The sequence below is a fragment of the Dryobates pubescens genome, chromosome 37 (assembly GCF_014839835.1).
Source record: "Dryobates pubescens isolate bDryPub1 chromosome 37, bDryPub1.pri, whole genome shotgun sequence".
Classification (NCBI taxonomy): domain Eukaryota; kingdom Metazoa; phylum Chordata; class Aves; order Piciformes; family Picidae; genus Dryobates; species Dryobates pubescens.
In genome coordinates this window covers 261,706-283,444 of record NC_071648.1, presented here as the reverse complement: position 1 = coordinate 283,444, position 21,739 = coordinate 261,706, and the positions used below count along the sequence as shown (strand labels likewise).

The following is a 21,739-nucleotide window of genomic DNA, read 5'->3' as shown; positions in this document are numbered from 1 at the left end:
GGAGACTTCTACCTCCAGGCACAAGAACACCGGGGAGAGAGATTAGAGTCAGCACTGGTTTGTCAGCTGTGGGCTGTAAGCAGAAACATGGTACCTGGGCAGGAAAGTAGCTGAATGTGGTAAAAACTACTGTAAAAAGGCTTGCTTTTCACTAGGGAAGTCTCAGTTTGTTTCATTGGCTGTCTCTGGCTTTTTGCCCAGCATTCTCAGACCTGCTGGTGAAGAGAGACAGCAGAGCACATTTGTCCTATTCCTCTTTCCCAGTATGAGATGCCAGACTGGAGCAGATATTCCACCGTTCCTGGTCTAAGCACGCCCTGCAGAGTGGGCTACAGTCTGCTTAGCTCTCTCCTACTGTTGTTCAACCTGGAGAAAAGGAAGTTGAAAGGGAGACCTTCTTATTCTCCACAACTGCCTGAAAGGAAGTTTGAGTAAGGTCTGTCTCTTCTTCCAAGTAACAAGCAATAGAACAAGAGGAAACATCCTCAGGTTGTACTGGGAGAAGCTTACATTGGATATTGGGGGAAATTTCTAATCCTAAAAGGGTTGTCGAGGCCTGGAACAGGCTGCCTAGGGAGGTAGTGGAGTCCCCATCCTTGTGGATGTGGTGCTGAGGGACATGGTTTAGTGGTGACCTGGCAGTGCTGGGTTAGTGATTTGACTTGATGATCTTAAAGGTGGTTTTTTTCAACCAAAATGATTGTATGGTTCGAGAGCCCAGGACAGGCTGAGCTACACCTCATTCACAGGCAGCTGTCAGGAGCATGAGTGTGTGTTGGAAGCCTCTTTGCAACTCCATCTGAACACTCCCAAAGAAGTGACGTTAGCCTCTCTGGGACAGGCATGCACAACTCTAGGTAAGTTCGTTCTCTGCCTAGGTCCCTGAGTGGACCTCAGAGATGTCCTGAGAGCTTCGTGCTGAAGAAGGGATTTGCATCAAGCATCCCTGGTGAAAATGTGACTTCCCCTCTTGATGTACACCACCTATGGCCTTTCCCTCCGTAGGAGCGGCAGCGTGGCTATTGCCCTGGCTGCATTCAGGCCAAGAAGCCTATAGAAGGGCGATATTAATAATATTTTCCCGCTGCAATTACCACAACTGTGGTGCCTAGAGGCGTATGCAAAAACTTTCTGAGTGGGAGGAGAGGAGGCAGCACTGTGAACATTTTTGTGGTTTTGCTGGGCAATGTGCAGTTGAGTTTTCTCATGGGAACTGCAGCATGCCAGGGAGGAGAGCTGCCTCTGCCTCCTCGGCTGGCAGGCTGGGTCACACCCCAAACTCCAGGAGGCAACCACTGGCACTCTGGTGTCACGCCACAGCAGGGCTGGTCATGCTTCTGTGTGACAGAGGGCCTCCCCACAACGCCCATTTCTGCAGGCACCAGGTATTGCCCCTTGGACAAGGTCCCCTCTGTGCAGTCTGTGGCAGCTTTGCCCTTGGGGCAAGTTCAGGATTGGGAAACTGCTGGTTTGTGGCAGGGGTTTGCTCAAGAGCAGTGTGGCTGTTTCCCTGCCAGAGGTGTGATGCAGATGGAGCCCCTGCTCCCACCCTCCTCTCCATGCCATGTGTACCTGGGCAGGGGGAGAATCGAGGGGTCTGACAGAGGGGCTTGGTATGTTTGTCCCTTTGCTGATGATACCAAACCGGGAGAAGCAGCTGATTCACCATCAGACTGTGCTGGAATTCTGCAAGACCTGGACAGGCTGGAGAGCTGGGCAGAGGGGAACCTTGTGAAGTTCATCAAGATCAAGTGTAGGGTCCTGCACCTGAGGAGGAGTAACCTTGCACCAGTAGAGGTTAGGGGAGGACCTGATGAAAAGCAACTCTGGTGGCCAACAAGAATAGAATAAACCAGGTTGGAAGAGACCTTCAAGCTCATCGCGTCCAACCCATCAACCAATCCAACCCACCTGAACAACTAACCCACGGCACCAAGCACCCCATCAAGTCTCCAAAGTCTCCAAACAAGCTCACAATGAGCCAAGCAGTGGGCTCTTGTGGCCAAGAAGGCCAATGGTCTCCTGGGGTGCATGAAGTGTGTGGCCAGCAGGGCAAGGGATGTTCTCCTCCCCCCTACTCTGCCCTAGAGAGGTCACATCTGGAGTACTGTGTCCAGTACTGGGCTCACTGGTTCAAGGGGAGCTGGAACATCTTCCTCCTCTTTCTATTGTTCTATTATCTGCAGTAAATATGCTTTATGTTATTAAAACCTACTGCTTTAATCAACTCTCCAACTGTTAAATGCATGGTCTCATTGTCTTATTGACACCTGGTATTTTGCACAGATTTTCTTTGTGTCCATCTGTATTTTGCAGACACAAAAACCTAAAATAAGGAATTCTGGCGAAAGCCCAGCATCTTCGGAAAGGGACCAGGTTTTGACCAACATTCCTGTGAGCAGCACAAATGCCATCTCCCATCATCATATTAGGTGTTTTCTGTCAAGTGTTCACAAAGAAGAAAAATCTAACTCGAGTGATGGACCTGCTCATGGAGATGAGTAAGGCTGCAGATGGAGATCCTCAGCATGGCCACCTAAAATAACCTGAGCTGCTGCCTTTAGCTGGTGTCACTGTTACACCCCAGAAGAACAAAAGGTAGGCTTGTTTCTGCTCACTGTTTTGAATTCTGCCACTTGTACTACCCAACACATCTCACAAGCTGTAGGGTACCCTCATCTCATGTACTACTGTTCTTCACAAGGTCTAAGGGTGTCCTTCTGGGGGGCACTTCCTGAACAGTGGCTGTGCAGCTGCTTTCACGGAGGCCATGGGAGCAGCTCCCCAGGTGTGGGGCACTTCAAGACTGTGTATGTGGTAACACCACATACAGTTTCATTAATGACTGGACCAGTTCACAGGGTTGGGGCATTTTGGATACGTGGGCAGGGAGAAGGAAGAACTCCAGAGTTCTCAGTGCAAGGAGCCGGACCTGCTGGAGCAGGTCCAAAGGAAGCCACAGAAATGAACTGAGGGCTGAAGCACTTCTGCTGTGAGGAAAGAGACTGACAGCTGCAGTTGTTCAGCCTGGGGAAGGGAAGGCTCCAGGGGCACCTTCTTACGGCTTTGCATTAGAGGGGCTGATTGGAAAGCTCGGGACAGACTTTTTTTTGGCAGGGCCTGTTGTGACAGGACAAGGGGCTTGAAGCTAGGAGACAGAGATTCAGACTAGGGAGAAGGGTGATAGATTTTTATTTTTTTTTTAAACGGAGGGTGGCAAAGCACTGGCCCAGGTTGCCCAGAGAGGTGGTAGGTGCCCTGTCCCTGGAACCATTCCAGGGTCTCTGAGCAGCCTGATCTAGTTGATATCCTGCTCACTGTGGAAGGGTTGGACTAGATGACCCTAAAAGGTGTCTTGCAAGTTAAAGTCCTCTGTGAAGAGCAAAGTGTTGTTCACCCTTGTGAGGTGATGCACAGGCTCCTGCAACCTGAGCAAAGGACGACTCGGGCCGGTCTCTTCTCCTGGCCTGTCCCCGAGCCCAGCCGCTGGCTGGCTGGCAGCAATAGAAGCAGCGAGCAGGGATCGGCCGTAACTAGCCCGCAGGGGCGAGTGGCATATGCAGCGGCTCCCGCCCGTGCGAGCGGCAAATTCGAACCCGCCTTTTCTAGCGGGCCCTCCCCGGGCAGGGGCCGGGCGCGGGGCCCCGGCGCGGCGCGGGCAGGCCGCAGCAGGGCGCGCTGCCGGGTGCCGGTGCCACCCACGCCGAGCCGAGGCACCGCGTCACGATCTCCCCATGTGACTGCGCGGGAGGGGGCGGTGTGTGTGTGTCTGTGTGCGGGGCGGGGGCCGGCGGCGGCGGGGCCCGGCAAGGGCGGGGGCGCAGTTAGGCCGCACCCTCCCGCCCGCCTCCTCGCCCGCTCGGCCTGCGCGCACGGCGAGGAGCGGCCGCGGCGAGGCGAGCTGCGCGGGGCGGTGGGGCGGCCGCACGCCCCCCCACCCCCCTCCCGGCGGCCGCAGTAGCGGCAGCGAGGCGGTGGCGGGGACTGGGTCCGGCTCGCCCACCCGCCCCGTCGATGGGAAAGGAGGAGCCTGGGCCGGCGGCGGCGCGCAGGCGGGGGGGGCGCTGGCAGGAACTTCGGCGGGGCTGAGTGTGCGGCCCCGGGACGGCGGCGGAGGAAGCCCCGGGCTGCCGGCGGCGGCTGCAGCAACCTACTGCAGAGTACGTGCGGCGCGGGCGCGGGGCAAGGGCAGCCGGGGCAGCCCGGCCCCAGCCCCCAGCCGGGGGACAGCCGGAAGGAGCAGGCGGGTCGTGCGTGGGTGATTCCCGGAGAAATCCGGCGCGGGGGGAGGACGACGCCGGGGAAGTGGGTGGAAAGTGAATAACCATCCCCGCCGTGCCTGTTGAAGCGGGGGCGGGGGAGCGGGACGGGACAGGAGGGGGAGGCGCCTCGGCGGCGGGCTACCGGCCTGCGCGGGGGTACCGGGGAGGGGGGCTGTGCTGTGGCACCGGCCGCCCCCTCTCGCCTTCTTCCTCCCTGGTGTTCACTCGCTCTTCCCGCCCCGCGGCCGTTCGTGGGACGTGACGGGTTGTCCCGGTGGCTCCAGGCCTGGCCTGGCCCGGCCCGGGACAGGCGGAGACGGCCCCGCCTGCCCGTCGCCCGGGCACCCGAGCCCCTCGGTACGGCAGAAGCAAGCCCTGGGGAGCTTTTCCGCGGGCGGCCGCCGTCGCCTCCTCCCGTGTCCCCGGCTCGGGGGGTTCCTGTCAACGACTGCGAAGTTGGTGTCGGGACCGTGGACCCCCCCCAGTGCCCGCCGCATTCGTGCCCTCCGCCGTGGCGGCATGAGGTAACTCCCCGGGCCGCGGTTACCCAGCGAGTGTGAAACGTGAAGTGTTTGGATTCTTTTGGCTCTTTTCTTTTATTTTTTAACCTTACGGGATTTTTTGTTTTTGCACGTTTGAAGTTTCTTATTAGTTGCGGGAAGATACACATCTGTATTCGATCGTGAAACTCGTTTAATAGGGTGTGTTTTGGCACATCTCGGAGCTAGACAAGACTTAGTTAATTTGTGAAGTCTCGCTTCTGCAGCTACATGTAATTTTCTTCTGCTAAGAGTCCTTTGGAAACGCTGCAAAAATGTAATGAATATGCAAAGAAGCCAGCGCTCCGCTCCAAATCCGGTTTGTCTTCAGAGACTTTGCAAAACGCCCAAAGTGATCAAGATATATTATGGAATAATCACTTTTGCTTAAAATACAGGGATGTGATGTTTCACACTTCTCCTGGTGCGTATTCCTAACTTAATTGGTGATAGCTCAAATAGAATTCACCTGAAGTAAAAAAGAAAATCTTTACGGATCAGTTACGGCTGCTCAGTCTCTTTCGCTCTTAGCGCAGCCTTAAAAAGCAAGGAAACTACTGGTGAAGTGCTTACCCCATGCTTTCATCCCACAACTCCGGAGCTTTCCTTCTCCTAGTGCTTCACCCACATCCACCACCTGCTTTGTGCAACCGCGTATCTTCTTGCCGCTGAAGGGCAATGTACAGCTTGGAATTCAAAACCGGTCCGAAGGGGAAGAAACGGGTGTTTGCCCGGGGTGAAAAAGATGCTGAGCTGGGCTCCTGCCGCCGTGCATTGTCTGGATAGAGGGAGCCGGTTGCTGGAATAGGGTTGTGATTCCTGCGCTGGTTGTTTACAAATCTTTAGTAGTGCTGTGTGGTGTCTCTGTGCGTTTGGTTTTCCTTTTTCCAGGGAGTTGTGTGGTCAAGAGTTAAGGTGGCATGCAGCGTTTCGAGGGGAGGGCACGGCGTGTGGGGTGATAGGTAGTGGATGTGAATGAGGTCATGTGGAAAATGAGAATGCAAGGGTTGTGGGTTGCAAAGGCTGAGTGAAAAGCTAACGTGGTGATTTCCTGGTTCTTCTGTGGCTGCAACATATGCAACCTTGCATATATTTTCAGCAGCTTGGTCTGTTAATGGGGAATTTCCTAGCTTCTTTCTTTGTTCTGTTGTGTATGTGCAAAATAAAAGGCTCTTCCCTGTGTTGTCCTTACCGGTGTGGACAACGAGAAGGGGGAGTAGCACAACTGCCATCACTGGGTTAATTCTTACAGACCTTCTCACGCCAGCTTTGTGTTCCTGTTGTTTGCTGTGTAAGGGTTTGCAGTTACCTTAGAGGCTCTACTTGCTTGCTCCTAAGGCAGGAGATAGTTCTGGTTAGCTTCTTAGGGTTTGCTAGAGGATGTTGCCAGGATGTTGCCTCTGAACCATTTTTTGGGGGGGATCGTGGATTAGAAAGCCTAAGCCCTATGTGGAGGTTCCTCTGCTTTGAGAAGAGTGGTAACACACATGGTACTCCAGGGTCGTACCCGATGTGCTTTTGCCTGGGAGGAGCATGCAGAAGTGTCCTGCTTGTGAGCTTGCCCCGTGCCTTCTCGTTGTGTAACCTCTTCTTGTGCTCAGCCTTTGCCCCAAAAGCGCAGCCCCTAAGCGCAGCACTAAGAAATGAGAACAGCAGTGGTGGAAAGCAGTACTTCAGTTCTCTCAGATGCAGCTTAAAGGTCACCTAAGAGAAGTGTGGTGTTGAGACTTGAGTGGGTGTGCTAAGGCTTTGTTGTAGCGGAGTAGGTGAGCAGAGCCAGGCAGCAATAGCGGTGTCAAGTGTCCTTTGGGTTAACGGTCTCTTCTGACTCAGGAAGTGCTGCCCTGCTTTCTCAGCAAACCTTGCTGGTTGTCCTCTTCCCCAGCTGCACCTTAGTCCTCTATGTTGACCAGCATACCTGCTTTCCTGGCCCTCCAGCCTGTCAGCTGAACCAGCGGCCCAGAGCGGTTGTGTCTGGAGAAGGCAGCGTAGCTGGTGGTGTGGTGAAGCTGTTTCAGAAATGGGAAGGAGCCTTTCCCTTGTAGAAGTTTAGAAATGCCTGGGATGTTGTTGAAGTGAGTGCAGGAGGAAAGAGGTCAAGAGGAGGACTGTTTGAAAATGCCTTCCCTGCAGAGTTGGTCAGCAGTGGTAAATGGAAAATTTGCGTGGCCCTCTCAGGAGTTACTGTGTTAAATTTGGAAGACAGAAATGGTCTTTAAATTGCAAAACAAAGGGATTTCAGTCTTGCTCTAAATGCAGATTTCAGTGCAGTCTGAACGGTGGACTGACGCCTCCATAGTACAGATTAATCCAGTTTATCTGTCAGGAAGAGATTTGTTGATTAGAAGCCTCCAGGTAAAGGCTGCTTGTGGACTCTTCTAGCCTATGGGCTGGAAAAATGAGCTCCATGCCTTGCCTGGAGCTCTTGGGCTGTGTGTAATTTCCCTGCCACCGCCTTCCCAGGATTCCATTTAGCTTTCTGCACAGAGTCCATTTATGTAGATTTATGTAGATTCTGTGCTGAGATGAATGTCTTCCAGAGCAAATGGCTCTTCTTGTAACAGTTCCCTAAGTTAATTAGTGGTATTGATGGTGGAAAGGCAGCATCATTAGAAATGGGAGGGTAGGAACTGCTGGGTGAAATTGCCACTAAACCCTAAGTTTGTGTTGTCAAAGTTTGTATGAACTGGAAGGCTATTTTCCTAAGAAATTGAAGTTATAACACAGAATGTTAGGGGTTGGAAGGGACCTTGGAAGATCATCCAGTCCAACCTCCCTGCCAGAGCAGGATCACCTAGAGCAGATCATACAGGAACGCATCCAGGTAGGTTTTGAATACCTCCAGAGAGGGAGGCTGCACAACCTCCCTGGGCAGCCTGTTCCAGTGTTCTGTCACCCTTGTCATTAAACTACTGAATCATGTACAATTTAACGGGTTACCTGAAGTGCTTTTCCTCGTTGCCTGCCACATCTTTGAGTGCAGACAGTGCTTCATTGTTTTTCTGCAATTAGCTTTATTTTTAAAAGCTAAACTGTCTCCAAAATATGCAGCTCTAAAATGTTTCCAGTTTCACCCTAAGTTCCAAAGTGTGTGGTTCATCAGCTCTGGAGCAGCTCCTTGAGGTGGCTGCTCGGATCTGAATGGCTCTTGCTGGCCTTTCTGGTTTCCAAATACCAGCCTACAAAGAGCATGTGCAGCTGGTGGTTTGGGATTAAGTATTTTTCTAGTTTTGTTTGTTTTTCCCAGGGCTTCACCTCACTTCCTGAAGCCATTGTTTGCAGGTAGCCTGTACTGCCACTTACATCTTTGTCAAGTTTCTGTTTGCCTCCTAAATTTACTTTCCTCTGGTAGAGTTTATTCCATTTTTTTGTAGCAAAAGCCTGAGCTTTTTAGATGCCTTCTGAACAGAAGCTGTGTTCTGTTTATATATTCCAGTTGCTGAAGAAGCAGCACATACTGTAAAAATAGTTTCTGCCTTGGTTTTACTTTTGATTACCAGTCTCTCGGTGCCCCTAAGCCTGCACAGATATTCTTGCATCAGAATGTTTTGGAGGGCAGAGGGTTGCACGTGGTTTAGATGACTTCCCCCCCTTCCAGCATCTGCAAATCTTTCTGTAAGTGCTGTTCTTCGGGTTACTACTGTATGTTATCTAAAATGCAGTCCGATAGCAGAGCCCCAGAGCAACGTTAGCCGACCAGCTCCATGTTTTAGCTGTGGTTTTTTCCCAATCAGCTATAAATTACACGCTTTACACCTTATTGATTGGTAGTTTGGCTTAATACAGTAATCCTGGAAATGACCTGCTCATAGCTCTGAAAGCCATTGCTGAGTGAAAAGGTATGTGAGAGAGATCTTAGAATTCTCTGAAGGGTTTATTATTGGCAAGAGGAGTGAGGATATAAGGGGGTTTAGGAAGTTGACACTCGTGCAAATGTGTTTTTCCCCACGGCCATAAGGGTAGCAAACTACTGCAATTTGCCTCTTGGGAGCCCTTAAGGCACACAGGCTATATAGCTGAGTGGTGTTCTGTGTCCCGAGTATCAATGACATGCAGGCCTGCTAGCGAGTGGAAGGGGCAGGTGAATTCAAAACAGTGTTTAAAGCTCTCTGCGTTGAGATCTGCTGCTTTGTCTGCAAATGTTGCTGCTGATCAGCAGAGACATTGGATCCTTTTTATGTGAAATGGGGGAAACTGCAGAAATACTTGGTTCTGAAATACTGTTTTTCTGCTCAAGCTTTATTAATACTCTGGGGTTCTGTGGAGCACTTTTCTTCTGTGCTTTCCTTTTACAGTCCTCCACACTGCTTTGGGGAGAAGCAATTTGAGAATTAAGAAGAATCGAAACTTCTTTTCTTCAGGGGATCAAGTGCTCAGTAATTCTTTAGTGTGTTTCGTGATCATTTTGTTCTGAAGATATAAAAGAGTGGAGTAGAAAGCAGTAAGCAATACTGAATGACATTCTTGGGAACAAACATGAAGTGGGATTGCTGAAAACAAGCAAGCTTCATGTTTGAATCATCTTTGTTTTATTATTTTGGTAGGTGCATCACACCTCTGCCTGTTTGTTTTGTTTTATTTTCTCACAGAACTTTTCATTAGCTTTCCATTTGACCATTACCTGGTCAAAACCCAGAACTTTTGCCCCCTTTTTCGTTTCCACACACGCACCTATAAAAAGGGAAAGAAAGAAATCCTGTCCCCTGAGTCGATAGCCTTATGGAAGGATAACTGTTGCGGGGGAAGGTGTCTGGACATGAGTGCTCTGGTGCTCATCTTTCTTTTTTCCTCTTTGCAGGTTCTGTCATCCGTGATGGCATCAGCTCTACCCAGAACCCTTGGGGAATTGCAGCTGTATCGAATACTACAAAAAGCAAATCTCTTGTTCTACTTTGATGCCTTCATTCAGCAGGGTGGTGACGATGTCCAGCAGCTCTGTGAAGCAGGTGAAGAAGAGTTTTTGGAGATAATGGCCCTTGTAGGCATGGCTAGCAAGCCACTTCATGTCCGAAGGCTGCAGAAAGCTTTGAGGGACTGGGTCACAAACCCTGGTCTGTTTAACCAGCCTCTCACCTCCTTACCAGTCAGCAGCATTCCAATATACAAGCTGCCGGAAGGTTCTCCTGCCTGGCTGGGTATATCCTGCAGCAGTTACGAAAGGAACAGCAGCACCAGAGAGCCTCACCTGAAGATTCCCAAATGCGCTGCCACAACGTGCGTGCAGAGTGTGGGTGCCAGCAAGTCCGACGTGGTGGGGAACTTACCGCTGCAGAGCAGCAGCGAACCCAGACTCTGGCAAGGCCACCACACGGCAGAGAGTGAGCACAGCCTTTCCCCTGCTGACCTCGGCTCTCCAGCTTCACCAAAGGAAAACAGCGAGACCCTGGATGCTGCGGCTGCTCTGTCAGTTGCTGAATGCGTAGAACGTATGGTCCCCTCCCTGCCCAAAAGTGACTCAAACGAAGTCAAGGAGTTACTGAAAACGAATAAGAAACTGGCAAAGATGATTGGGCACATCTTTGAGATGAGTGACGAGGACCCTCACAAAGAGGAGGAGATCAGGAAATACAGTGCAATATATGGCAGATTTGATTCGAAAAGGAAGGATGGCAAACATCTCACCCTCCACGAGGTAAAACGCCCTGAGCAACAGTGGCCTTCTTCCTGTCCTGTTCCCACACCTTTCATGAGAGGCTGCTCATGGGGTGCACGTTTCGTATGGGTGCTTCCTGCTGGGGGATGAGAGTTGTGTGTCTTACAGGAGCTGTAGGCAGCCTTGCCTCAGGGTGGAAATCGTGGGTGTAGCAACAGTACCTTTTCTTGTGTTTGGGTCATCTTCCATGCAGTCATCACTTCACTTGGTCTCATCGGACTGCATGGTCGCTGGTGTGGCCAGTTTGGCACTGAAGTAGCAAACCAGCACAGACCTCAGGATTCAAAGCATTTGGCACATTTTTAAAGTAGCCCTGTACTGATAGTCCCTCACAGCTTTGAGGGCAGGCTGGTTGGTTGGAAGATTAGTAACTGAAATTGCTTGTCTCTGCTAACAGGATCACCTGGCTTGGTTACTATCCTCTACTGTCTTTCCTCACCTCAAGATCCTGCCCTGTAGCTTGTGCCCTTGAGGTGAAAAGGATTCTGCTGATGAGGTCCCTAAACCTTGCAGGGTGGGACTGTGTGTGTTTGAGTTGGGATGAAACTTAATTATGCAACCTGTGAGGTTGGTTGGTTTTTTTTTTTTTGGCCACAGTGGTCTTAAGCCACTCAAGTGCAGACTGTGAGGAGGAGGGGAAAGGACCACCTCCAGTGCTGATGGGTGGCTGTAACTCCAAACTTTGTCCTTTAATACCTACGTAGCATCTGTTTCCCCTTGTCCTTAAGGGCTCCTTCGCTTCTCCTCTGGTATTCTTGAGGCTCCTGCTGCATGTCTTGTAGCTCAATAGGTGTGTCTGTGTGGGGAATAGTTCCTTGGTGCCAAAATACAGTACAAGAGGAGAACAAACATTAATTCCAAGCAGTGCCAAAATGCTGCTGGTACGAGTGCTGCATCAGCATTTGCATGGTTAACAGCGATTGCAAAACTGCAGTTGGATTTAAAATTTGGCATGGAAGGCTTAGCTCCCAAAAGGAAAGGCAATGTTTATGTTACAGGAGTGCCAGAAAAACTGTACTGGCTTTAGCCTTTTTTTTTCTCTCCTCTCTCTTTGCTTCAGGAAGTTTTGTAGGTGTGTGATCCATAGCATGAGACTAGGTTCTCTTTATGCTTCTGACTGGAAGGGCAGAAGGAACCAAGGCGTATTTCTTCACCCTTTTGTTTATGTATTTACATTTATAAGGCAACTTCACATCACCAGCAGTGACTTCACAAGGGCTTTTGCTTCAGACTGGGGAAATGCTACCAGGGAAACTCATCAGTAGTCAGCCACATTTCTACCACACAGCTTTAGCTGTGCAGCTTTCACTTGGGTGCTCTGTTGAACACTTTCAATCTCTGAATTCATCCAGTGTGCAGGAAGGGTGGCGCATCTCGCTCCCCTGACCTTGCAGAAGTCTCTCCTGTAACAGAACAAGTTGGGTATGAGATGGAGGCAGGGGTTGTTGTTTGGATGGCCTGTGTGTTGCTGCAGACTCAGCATTTGGAGACGGGGGATCCTCCCCACCTGAGGGTGTACAACATGCTTGTGCAGTCTCTGGGATAGCAGCTGCAGAAAATCCTCAGAAATCTGGGCAGGCTTCTCTCAGGATCCTCTCTGTGTCATCCAGCAGTGAAATGAGTGGTGGGTGCCAGGGGCAGCTTCTGTGTCAGGCTGAAGGCTGGCTCTGCAGAGCTGGAGGAGTGAATGGTGAGGTGTTAGTTTGAAGGAGCAGGATGGCAACAGACTGGAAGAAAGGACAACTGCTCTACCCTTCTTACTTATTTTTTTAGCACTGCACTACAGACCTTTACTGTATCATTCCAAACCCATGTTTAAAAATGGAATGAGAGCATGGTTTGGCTGTAGGAAATATTTCTATCACTATTAAGATTAAGGGCAGAAGATCAAAGGAGTTATGTGGTTGGCTCATGCCTCACTTACGCATGTGGGGCCTCGCTGAACTTGATGAGAACTGCACACATGCAAGCAAAAAGAATTTGCTCATAATTGGTTTACTGTTTGCTTAAAGAGGCTGGATTTCACCAAGTTTTGTCTTGAGCAGTGTTCTCTCCACTTCCATTTTAAAGCAGCAAACAGACAAATAGTAAAAACAAGGCCTGTTTTGTTTTGATGAAAATCTGTTCAACCAGAGTTTGCCTTTTGTAAACTTGGGTGAATTTTCAGTTTTGATGGTGTAGACAACTTGCTGCTCAAAAAGGAAGGACCATAAGCAACCAGGGAGGTAAGTTTCTGCTTGTCCAGAGACTGTTTCTGCATGTGTTAATACATTCCAAGGCTGTCATTCTGCCTTGCAGTTCAAGGTTTCTTCTTGCAGCTGGCAATGAGCAGCTGAATAAACTTCACTATGAATTAAAGTTTAAATAGTGGTTAGCTTCTTAATGTAAAGATCAGGTTTTCTGTGGCTTCTCAAGCAGAGTGGAGTTGCATGCAAATTAAAATCAAACTTGATGGACTTATTAGTGGTGAGTTAATGAGACTATTCTCTGTTTCAGTATGAATACTGCAGTGTCTCAGAGGGCTTGAGCAGCCATTAGAGGCCAGTGAAAGCTGTAGGCACTGAGCTGGTTTGGAAGTGTGCTGTTGGGAGGATTATCTGCATAAAGCACTGATCTAGCATAAAATCTTCCATGGAATCTCTCAGAGATGTTCCAGAACTAATAAGAGCACTGTCCTTAATCCATCCAATTGTCTCAGTGTTACACACTTTTCAGGCACAGAGAGCACATGGTCTTTAAGGCTGGACTGCAGGAGGGATGAGAATGAGGCATGCTCTTGAACTTGGTGACCCATGCCTGTTTGAGTCAGATTTGTAATTTGTGTGTTAATATTTCACTGCTTGCCTAGGTAGCTATAAACCCCCCAAAATTCCTGTTTAATAGTGTGAGAAACAGGAGGAAGACATGCAAATAATAAATCTTGTCTAGCTTGGTCTCTTCCTTTTTCTTTTGCTGACTCACCAAAACAGTAGGGCTTGGTATTTAATTATGGGGCTTTATTAGGGGGGGAATGCATGAGCCCCATTAGATGGGAACATACCCATCTCTCCATAGAGTCTATGTGGTTGTGTGCTGCTCCATATCATTAAAGCTTCCAGCAGACAGAGTCTTCTTTTTTTTGGCATGCAGAACTTTGGATCTGCATTATTGAGCTTCCTGAAAAGGCAGGAAGCCATGATGTGCTTCAGTTCAGCAAGTCTGGATGTGACCTGAAAGAGGAAAACAGAAAAAACCCAACAAACAAACATTTGGCTTTTCTCCTATACTTGGATAAACAGCATTTGCCTACAACTACCCAAAGCATTTTCAGTCATTTCAGCTCTTTGCAACCTTTTCAAACACTTTATTGAGGAATAATGAAACATTTTGAATTACTTTGTAAGCATTAGCCACATTATTCATCCTCAACAAAGTAATAGCTATCAGTGTTACAGACATTAATGCCTGCTTTGGGTGGTAATTCTTTTCACCAGTGTTGTAGTCATCTTTTTTTGGTATATATTTTTTTTCTCTGTTTTTTTCTTTGTTTGCTTTCTGAAAAGATAAGGGACTGTAGAACAACTGTTCCTGTCTGAGGAGCAATAGTTGGTTTGTTGTTTGTTTTTTTTAGTACATTGTGTTGTAGGAACATAGTAACCTAGAGATGTTTCACGTATTAAACCTAAACTTCCCAGCCGTGTACAGCTGATCTCTGAGATGATTTTGCCTGTGTAGAGCCTAAAGGATCAGGCAGCATATTTGGTTTGCCTGTTAAAAGATTCCCATTAGCGTTCAGCTACTGCAGGAAATGCCTCACTTGGATTAAACACAGGAAAAAAATCTTGTGAAATACTAGGAGCAGCAATTCTGTGTGAGGCTTCACTAGAAATGTTGGACAGACACAGGCTGCTGAGAGGATCTCAGCTCTCCTGATCCTCCTTTGTTTTTCCAGCCTCTCTGGAGAGCAAGTGTCACATTAGGCAGTTGTTTTATTTCCTGATGTGGATGACATCAAGCACCATGGTGAGGGACAGCCTGGTTGTGTGCTGCTCATGTCTTCTGACAGCTTCCATCCTTCAGGGTGGTGTGTGTGGTGTTTGGGCTGAGCTGCTGGCCTCCTTCTCTGATTTAATTCCCAAGTAACACTCTGCAGCGTGGTCAGCAGCAGGCTAAGAGGAGCAAGTTTCTTAGGCTGCCCCGGGAAGAAGCCATTTGGCTGCAGACCTGCTGTTCCAAGCTTCACCTTCTGTCTGCTTCCATGAAAATCACTTCTTGGAGGAGCAGTGCTTTTGGAGCTGGAGGTCCCACGTGATGTCCTGCCCATCTTTGGCCCTGCAGCCCCGTGTGCTGAATGGTGGCTATCCTTTGCCCTGCCAGGCCAAGGGTGGCATTTCTCAACCCATTGTGAAGGTGCTGTAAAAACCTGGCCGCTCCATGGTGTTCACTAGGCTCAGACAGATCCAGAACATACTGTTGACAGTAGCAGCAAAGCAGCTGTGCTCATTTGCAAGAAGCCAAGCCTGCTCAGAGCAGCTTCTTTTCTAGAAAGAGCAGAAGAGATGTGGGCACTGTGGATAGAGCACCTGGAGTGATCTGTTGGTCTCTTGCTGTTACACCTCATTACAAGTGCTGAGGAAGCTATGAAAATGGCTCTTCAGACCCTGCTCACCATGGAAGAAGCATGGAATCTCCTCTCCAGCATAGGTTCACAGAATGGTTTGGGTGGGAAGGGACCTTTAAGTTCCGACCCCCCTGCCATGGACAGGGACCCTTTCCACTAAACCAACTTGCTCAAGGCCTCATCCAGCCTGGCCTTGAACATCTCAAGGGAGGGGTCATTCATGACCTCTCTGGGCAACCTGTTCCGGTGTCTCGCCACCCTCACTGAGAAGGATTTCTTCCCAACCCCCAGGCTAAATCTGCCCTCCTCAAGCTTCAGTCCATTCCCTCTCATCCTACGACTGCAAGCCCTTGTAAAGCCCCTCAGCTTGCACCTCTTGCCGTCTTCGTAGCTTTGTTGTTTGTCCACACTGCTGCCCGCAGGCTTGCCAGGCAGCAACATTATTAAGCCGATAACATTCATGATGGTATCGCCCCTTCCTCCAGGCTTCTAAAGAGCATTGCAAAACCATTTGGAGCCTTTTTTTTTTGTTCCCCCCACCCTCTCCCCCCTCCATCCCTTTCTCTTTTATGAAACTATTGCCAGTAGCACAGACACTAGAAATGTGTCTCAGCAGGCTCAGGAAAACATCCTTGAAACAAGTTCCATTTGATTCATGCCTGAAGATAGTCTTCGCAAACACTGGGGTGAGAAACGCAGCTAAAAAAAGTTTAATCGTTTCTTAAACCATCACCTTCCACTGAATTTATGCTGTATTCACCAGGGAAAGCCATCTGTACCCACACTGTCAGGGTGCTGGGTTGGTGTTTCTCCCTCCTCCTCCCCCCCCCCCCCCCAAGTCCTGGGCATATTGCGTTTATAAAAATAGTATTCCCTGTTAACCAGGCTTTGGGAGCCAAACACTGAGCGTTCAGAGTGCTGTTGTATGCTGAGGCTTAATTAATGCTGCGAGGAGGCACGAGCAGTGCACACTTGAGAGAGTCTCACAATAGCTCTTTACTTTAAAGGACATAAAATACAGTGACTACATTTAGATCCTCTCTCTCTTTCCCAGCACGTTACCTGGCTTCAAAAGGGTAGAGATAAGCTGAAGAAACTCTCCAGGGTTTAATACACAATTATAGGTAATTTTGCTGGCGGCTGAAATTCGTTTCTTCGGAAGAAAGAGGGAGCTTGACAAGCGTGCACCATCCTCAGGGCCTGTTTGTGTGTTTTGTTTCCAGCTAACAGTGAATGAAGCAGCCGCTCAGCTGTGCGTGAAAGACAACGCCTTGCTGACCAGGAGAGATGAACTCTTCGCCCTAGCTCGGCAGATCTCTCGAGAAGTTACCTACAAGTATACTTACAGGACCACCAAGTAAGCTTTTAATTAACTTAAAGGACCTTTACTTTCAGGCAACTAGTGAGTCTAATAGCATTTCTTCCAGAGCACTGGAGATGGCTTTTCTTCGCTTGCAGAGCACTCTTCTGAGGCGGGTGTAGGGAAATGCCATGAAAACCGCAAAGCTTTCACACTGCGAAGGTTTAGCTGCCTTGAATTGGATTTTGATTTCACAGAATCATAGAATTGTCAGGGTTGGAAGGGACCTCAGTGATCATCTAGTTGCAACCCCCCTGCCACACCTCACACTTGATCAGGTTGCTCAGAGCCGCATCCAGCCTGGCCTTAATCTCCAGGGATGAGGCTTCTACCAGCTCCCTGAGCAATCTGTTCCAGTGTCTCACTACCCTCATGGTGAAGAACTTCCTGACATCCAATCTGAATCTATCCATTTCTATTTTTGTTCCATTCCCCCTAGTCCTATCACTACCTGACACCCTAAAAAGTCATAGAATCAACCAGTTTGGAAGAGACCTCCAAGATGATCCACTCCAACCTATCACCCAGCCCTATCCAAACAACTTAGACCATGGTACTAAGTGCCTCATCCAGTCTTTCTTGAAGATCTCTAGGGACAGCAACTCTAGCACCTCCCTGGGTAGCCCATTCCAATGGTAAATCACTCTCTCTGTGAAGAACTTCTAATATCCAGCCTGAACCTCCTCTGGCACAACTTGAGCCTGTGTCCCCTTGTTCTGTTGCTGGTTGCCTGGGAGAACAGACTGACCCCCACCTGGCTACAACCTCCTTTCAGGTAGTTGCAGACAACAATGAGGTCTCCCCTGAGCCTCCTCCTGGCTAAACCACCCCAGCTCCCTCAGCCCCTCCTCAGAGGAGGCTGGTGAGACCCCTCACCAGTTTTGTCGCCCATCTCTGGACACGTTCCAGTACCTAAACATCTCTGTTGAATTGAGTGGCCCAGAACTGGACACAGTACTCAAGGTGTGGCCTGACCAGTGCTGAGTACAGGGCAAGAATAACCTCCCTTGTCCTGTTTGCCCCACTATTCCTGATGCAGGGCAGGATGCCATTGGCCTTCTTGGCCACCTGGTTACACTGCTGGCTCATGTTCAGCCTACTGTCAACTAGTACCCCCAGGTCCCTTTCTATCTGGCTGCTCTCCAGCTACTCTGTCCCCAGCCTGTAGCAGTGCTTGGGGTTGTTGTGGCCAAAGGGTAGAACCCTGCACTTAACCTTATTAAATCTCATCCCATTGGCCTCTGCCCACCCATCCAGCCTGTCAAGGTGGCTTTGCAGGGCCTTCCTACCCTCTAACAGATCAACACCTGCCCCTAACTTGGTGTCATCTGCAAACTTACTGATGATAGACTCAATCCCCTCGTCCAGATCATCAGTAAAGATACTGAACAGGATCGGGCCCAGCACTGATCCCTGGGGCACACCACTAAGTGCCTGGCTGCCAACTGGATGTGGCACCATTCACCACCACTCTCTGGGCCTGGCCCACCAGCCAGTTCTTGACCCAAAAGTCCCTCCCTATCTTTCTTGTAGCCCCCTTCAGGTACTGGAAGGCCAAAACAAGGTCTCCTCAGAGCTTTCTCTTCTCCAGACTGAACAGCCCCAACTCTCAGTCTGTCTTCATAGGAGATTTGCTCTCTAGTTTTCCAGATTCTGTGATGAGAGGCATCTCAGAGGCTGGCGTTTCCAGTTTGAGAGGCATGTGTGCATTTCAGGGTTAATGTATATAGGCAGGGTAGCCAAAGCTGCCTAATACATCATTTAAAAAAAACCTCTTTTTCCATGCAAGATTTGTTTTGATAGTGTCCAGGAAACAGAAAAGATAAGGTCAGAAGGAGTGACTTACAAGCTTGCTTTAAAGAAACTGAAGCTGAGTCCCGATTTCAGTTGTTGCTGTTCTATTGAATGAACTGCTGTTATGAAGAGTAACAAAAGCTTAACAGCTTTTAAATGCCCTAATTTTTAAGTACTCCTTTGTTGTTTGGAAGAATAGTGCATGGCTGCAAATAACACAAAGTGCATGTATTCTTCTACACTTGAGGGACATTTACTGCCGTGGCCAAGTGAATTGAAGGCTTTCTCTGTGCGTTTCACTCGTTCTTGCCTGCTCTATTCTATTTGTTTTTTCACTCTTGTCTCCTTGACTCTGCTTTTTGCTGTTATTTCCAGTGGTCAGGGTTAATGTGCTGTTTGCTGATGGTGTGTGTCTTCTGTTGTAGATCTAAATGCGGAGAAAGGGATGAGCTGTCACCAAAGAGAATCAAGATAGAGGTAGAGTATTGTGGTTTCTGGGTCTTGACCTCTGCATGCTAAAAATTGCTTCTGTTTTGAAGGGATCTGCCTTCAGGAAATTTGTCAGAAAAGCGTTTGACAGTTGATGGGTTTGGGGGGGAGAGCCTCGCCATCATCTCTGTAAAGGCAAATGCTTGACGGAGAAACCCTGAGGAGCACGGGGGAAAGAGTAGGATTTGCTTAATGGTGAAGCTACTCTGTGTTTGGCACTCCGAGTGAGTAGGAAGGGGAGGAGTGGGACTGACTGATTTCCTGTGGTGGAATAATCTCCATGAAATGTCTTCCCATGAATCTTCTGCCTCTAAGTCAGTATGAGGTGGGGTTTGCTTAACTTGCTTGAGTCAGCTTTTGATCATATCCTGACTTCCTAGTTCTGGATGAGGATGGATGGCAGAGTAACAGCCTTCTCTGACTGTGCAATAAATGAGCAAACTGATTGTATTGAGAAGTCAAAAGCTAAAAGCCACATAGGTCAGCACAAATGCTTATGCCTGCAGGTATTCATTTACCTTCTTTTTGGTGAGAAGTTTGTGTAAAAATCACATGGATTTGTGGCCAATGTAAACACCTGTACAAGATCATAGAGTTGTCAGGGTAGGAGGGAACCTCAAGGATCATCTAGTTCCAGCCTCCCTGCCATGGGCAGGGACACCTCACACTGCATCGGGTCTCAGAGCCCCATCCACCCTGCCCTTAAAGATCTCCAGGGATGAGGCTTCTACCACCTCCCTGGGCAACCTGTTCCAGTGTCTCACCACCCTGACAGCGAAGAATTTCTTCCTAACATTAATCTGAATCTACCCACTTCTAGTTTTGCTCCAAAATGTTGCTTAGGGAGCTGCTGGGAGTTTCTTGTTTGGAGGGCAGGAGCCACACATGTGGAGTTTACCTTTTTCTTCAGCTACCACTGCTGAGAAAGTATATTTGGAGTCTTTTAAAAAGACTTTTATTAAAAGATAAAATTGTAAATATGTATACCTATATGCCTCATAAGAATAGAAGATCTTTCTTAAACTAATTAGTGTTTCATTGCTCTGTGAGTATCTAAACTCATCCTTGGTGTTGTGGTGTTTGTATTGTATTGTCTTCGCCAAAAGGTGTTCTGCACGTCAGATTAAAGGTTAAATGCACATCAGAATAATGGGACTGAGCTCTGTTAGTGTGTGACACAAATGGTGAGGAAAGTGGCAGCATATTGTGGGGTGCATTTCTCCTATGTAACTCACTCTGAAATAAATGATACATAAGGCTTTCATTTTTTTCCAGTAGTGCGATGCTTTGTTACCTGTGCAAAGGCTTTTCCTGAGAGGCAAACCCTGATGAGAGCAGTGAGTTTTGAAAAGGCAGTTCTGAATAGGTATAAAGGAGTTCATCTTCTCTCTGTATTTATTAAGTTCCTTCAGTCTGTGTACAGTATGGAGTTTTATGTCATACAGAATAGGCATGCATTGAGGATTTACTGGCAGCTGTGATGACTTCCTCCACCTTCACCATCATTTGCCACATCCAGCAGGTTGCAGGGTAGTTGCTTCAGTCTCCCCTCTTCTATCCAGTCTACCTTGCTCTAGTAGAGCTGCTGGGGAGCTGCTGCTCCTCAGCTGCAAGTAGTATTTTGCTGCTGATTAGATTTCACCATTAAGTTTTTCCTTCATTCAGTAATGATTGATGATGAGCAAGTATCTAAAGGGAGACACTGCAAGGGAGGTGCTTTTTTGCCCTTTTTTTTCTTGTTTTCTACAAGATCTTCACTGAAAGAAACAGTGAAATTAACATCCTGAAAAATACAGACTGAACTGTTAGGGTGGGTTGGGTTTTTTTTTTTGGAGAGCAGGAGATTTAGGCAGCCTTAGGGGATGTGCAGTCTCGTATTTTCTGCAGGCTGAAATCTTCAGAATCTAAAGGCTTGCTTTCTCTAGATGCTTTTTAGCTGAGTGATTCTGAGAGAGGATGTTTGCTTGGGTTTCTTTTTATCTAAAATTGCTTTAAAATGGTTGTGAAAATGTTGTGTCCTAACTATACAAACGTTTCCAAAATAAGAAATTGCAAGTGGGGACTGGGGCACCTCTGCCATGAGGACAGGCTGAGGGAGCTGGAGATGTTCAGCCTGGAGAAGAGAAGGCTCCAGGGAGACCGAATAGCAGCCTTGCAGTACCTGAAGCAGGGCTACAAGAAGGCTGCAGGACTGTTTCTAAAGGCCTGCAGTGATAGGATGAGGGACAATGGTTTGAAATTAGAGCAGAGCAGAGGGTGGTGGAACCCTGGAACAGGTTGCCCAGGGAGGCAGTTGAGGCCCCAATCCCTGGAGATATTCACAGTCAGGCTCAGTCCCTGAGCAACCTGATCTAGTGGAGGATGTCCCTGCTGACTGGAGGGGAATTGAAGGTCACTTCCAACCCAAACCATTCTATAATTCTGTTTTGTGGGATTTTTCATTTGTTTTTTAGAAAGCTAGATGTAAAAATGGTAGCAGATGCTGCTGATCTTTCTGTGTTGGGCAAGAATTTCTTCCCATTTTTGAAGTTCCAATGCTTTGTTATGGCTCTGTTAGCTCCCTGTCATAGCGAGTATCATGCAGGGGGTCTGAAGAGGGGTGATTTTGTTGGTGGTGTTGTAACTCACTCAGTGTGTTTTTCCTTTTTATTCTTCTGAGGGAAGGGGCTCTGTGTGTGTGTGTGTGTAAAGGTCATTTTGCTTTTCTGTGTTAAAGCTGAGACATGTATTTTGTTTCTCCATTCTTTCACCCATTAGTCATTAACGTCTCTGCGAAGCGTGGTCTGCAGTACTAGCACTCAGATTTGGAAAGGCTTCACACCCTGTTTGCACAGTGTAGAGGATTACTTAAAAAAAAAACCATGAAAAAAAAAAAAGATGAGTTAATTTCCTGAAACATAATAACCCTTAAAAATCCTCCCAAGAGCGACTCTGAAGGTCATCCATGAGCAGAGCTAGCAGCGCTGTGTGTGCAAGCTGCACGATGGTCAGGTTACCATTGTGAATTTATCCTCTTCACAAATACGAAACTCACACAAGCAT

The 21,739-nt window shown here is 48.4% G+C and overlaps 1 protein-coding gene across 2 annotated transcripts in view; it reads left to right on the top strand.

Moving 5' to 3' along the window:
• The first annotated feature begins 4,055 nt into the window (after positions 1-4,055).
• Positions 4,056-21,739, top strand: part of NAB1 (NGFI-A binding protein 1) — a 29,474-nt gene continuing 11,790 nt past the window's right edge. For both annotated transcript variants that reach the window (XM_054177030.1, XM_054177028.1), the window contains exons 1-4: positions 4,056-4,160; positions 9,600-10,433; positions 16,278-16,411; positions 18,634-18,685. In XM_054177030.1, coding sequence (XP_054033005.1) covers positions 9,615-10,433; positions 16,278-16,411; positions 18,634-18,685 — 1,005 coding nt within the window. In that variant the 5' untranslated portion in view covers positions 4,056-4,160; positions 9,600-9,614. The remainder of the gene's footprint in view (positions 4,161-9,599; positions 10,434-16,277; positions 16,412-18,633; positions 18,686-21,739) is intronic.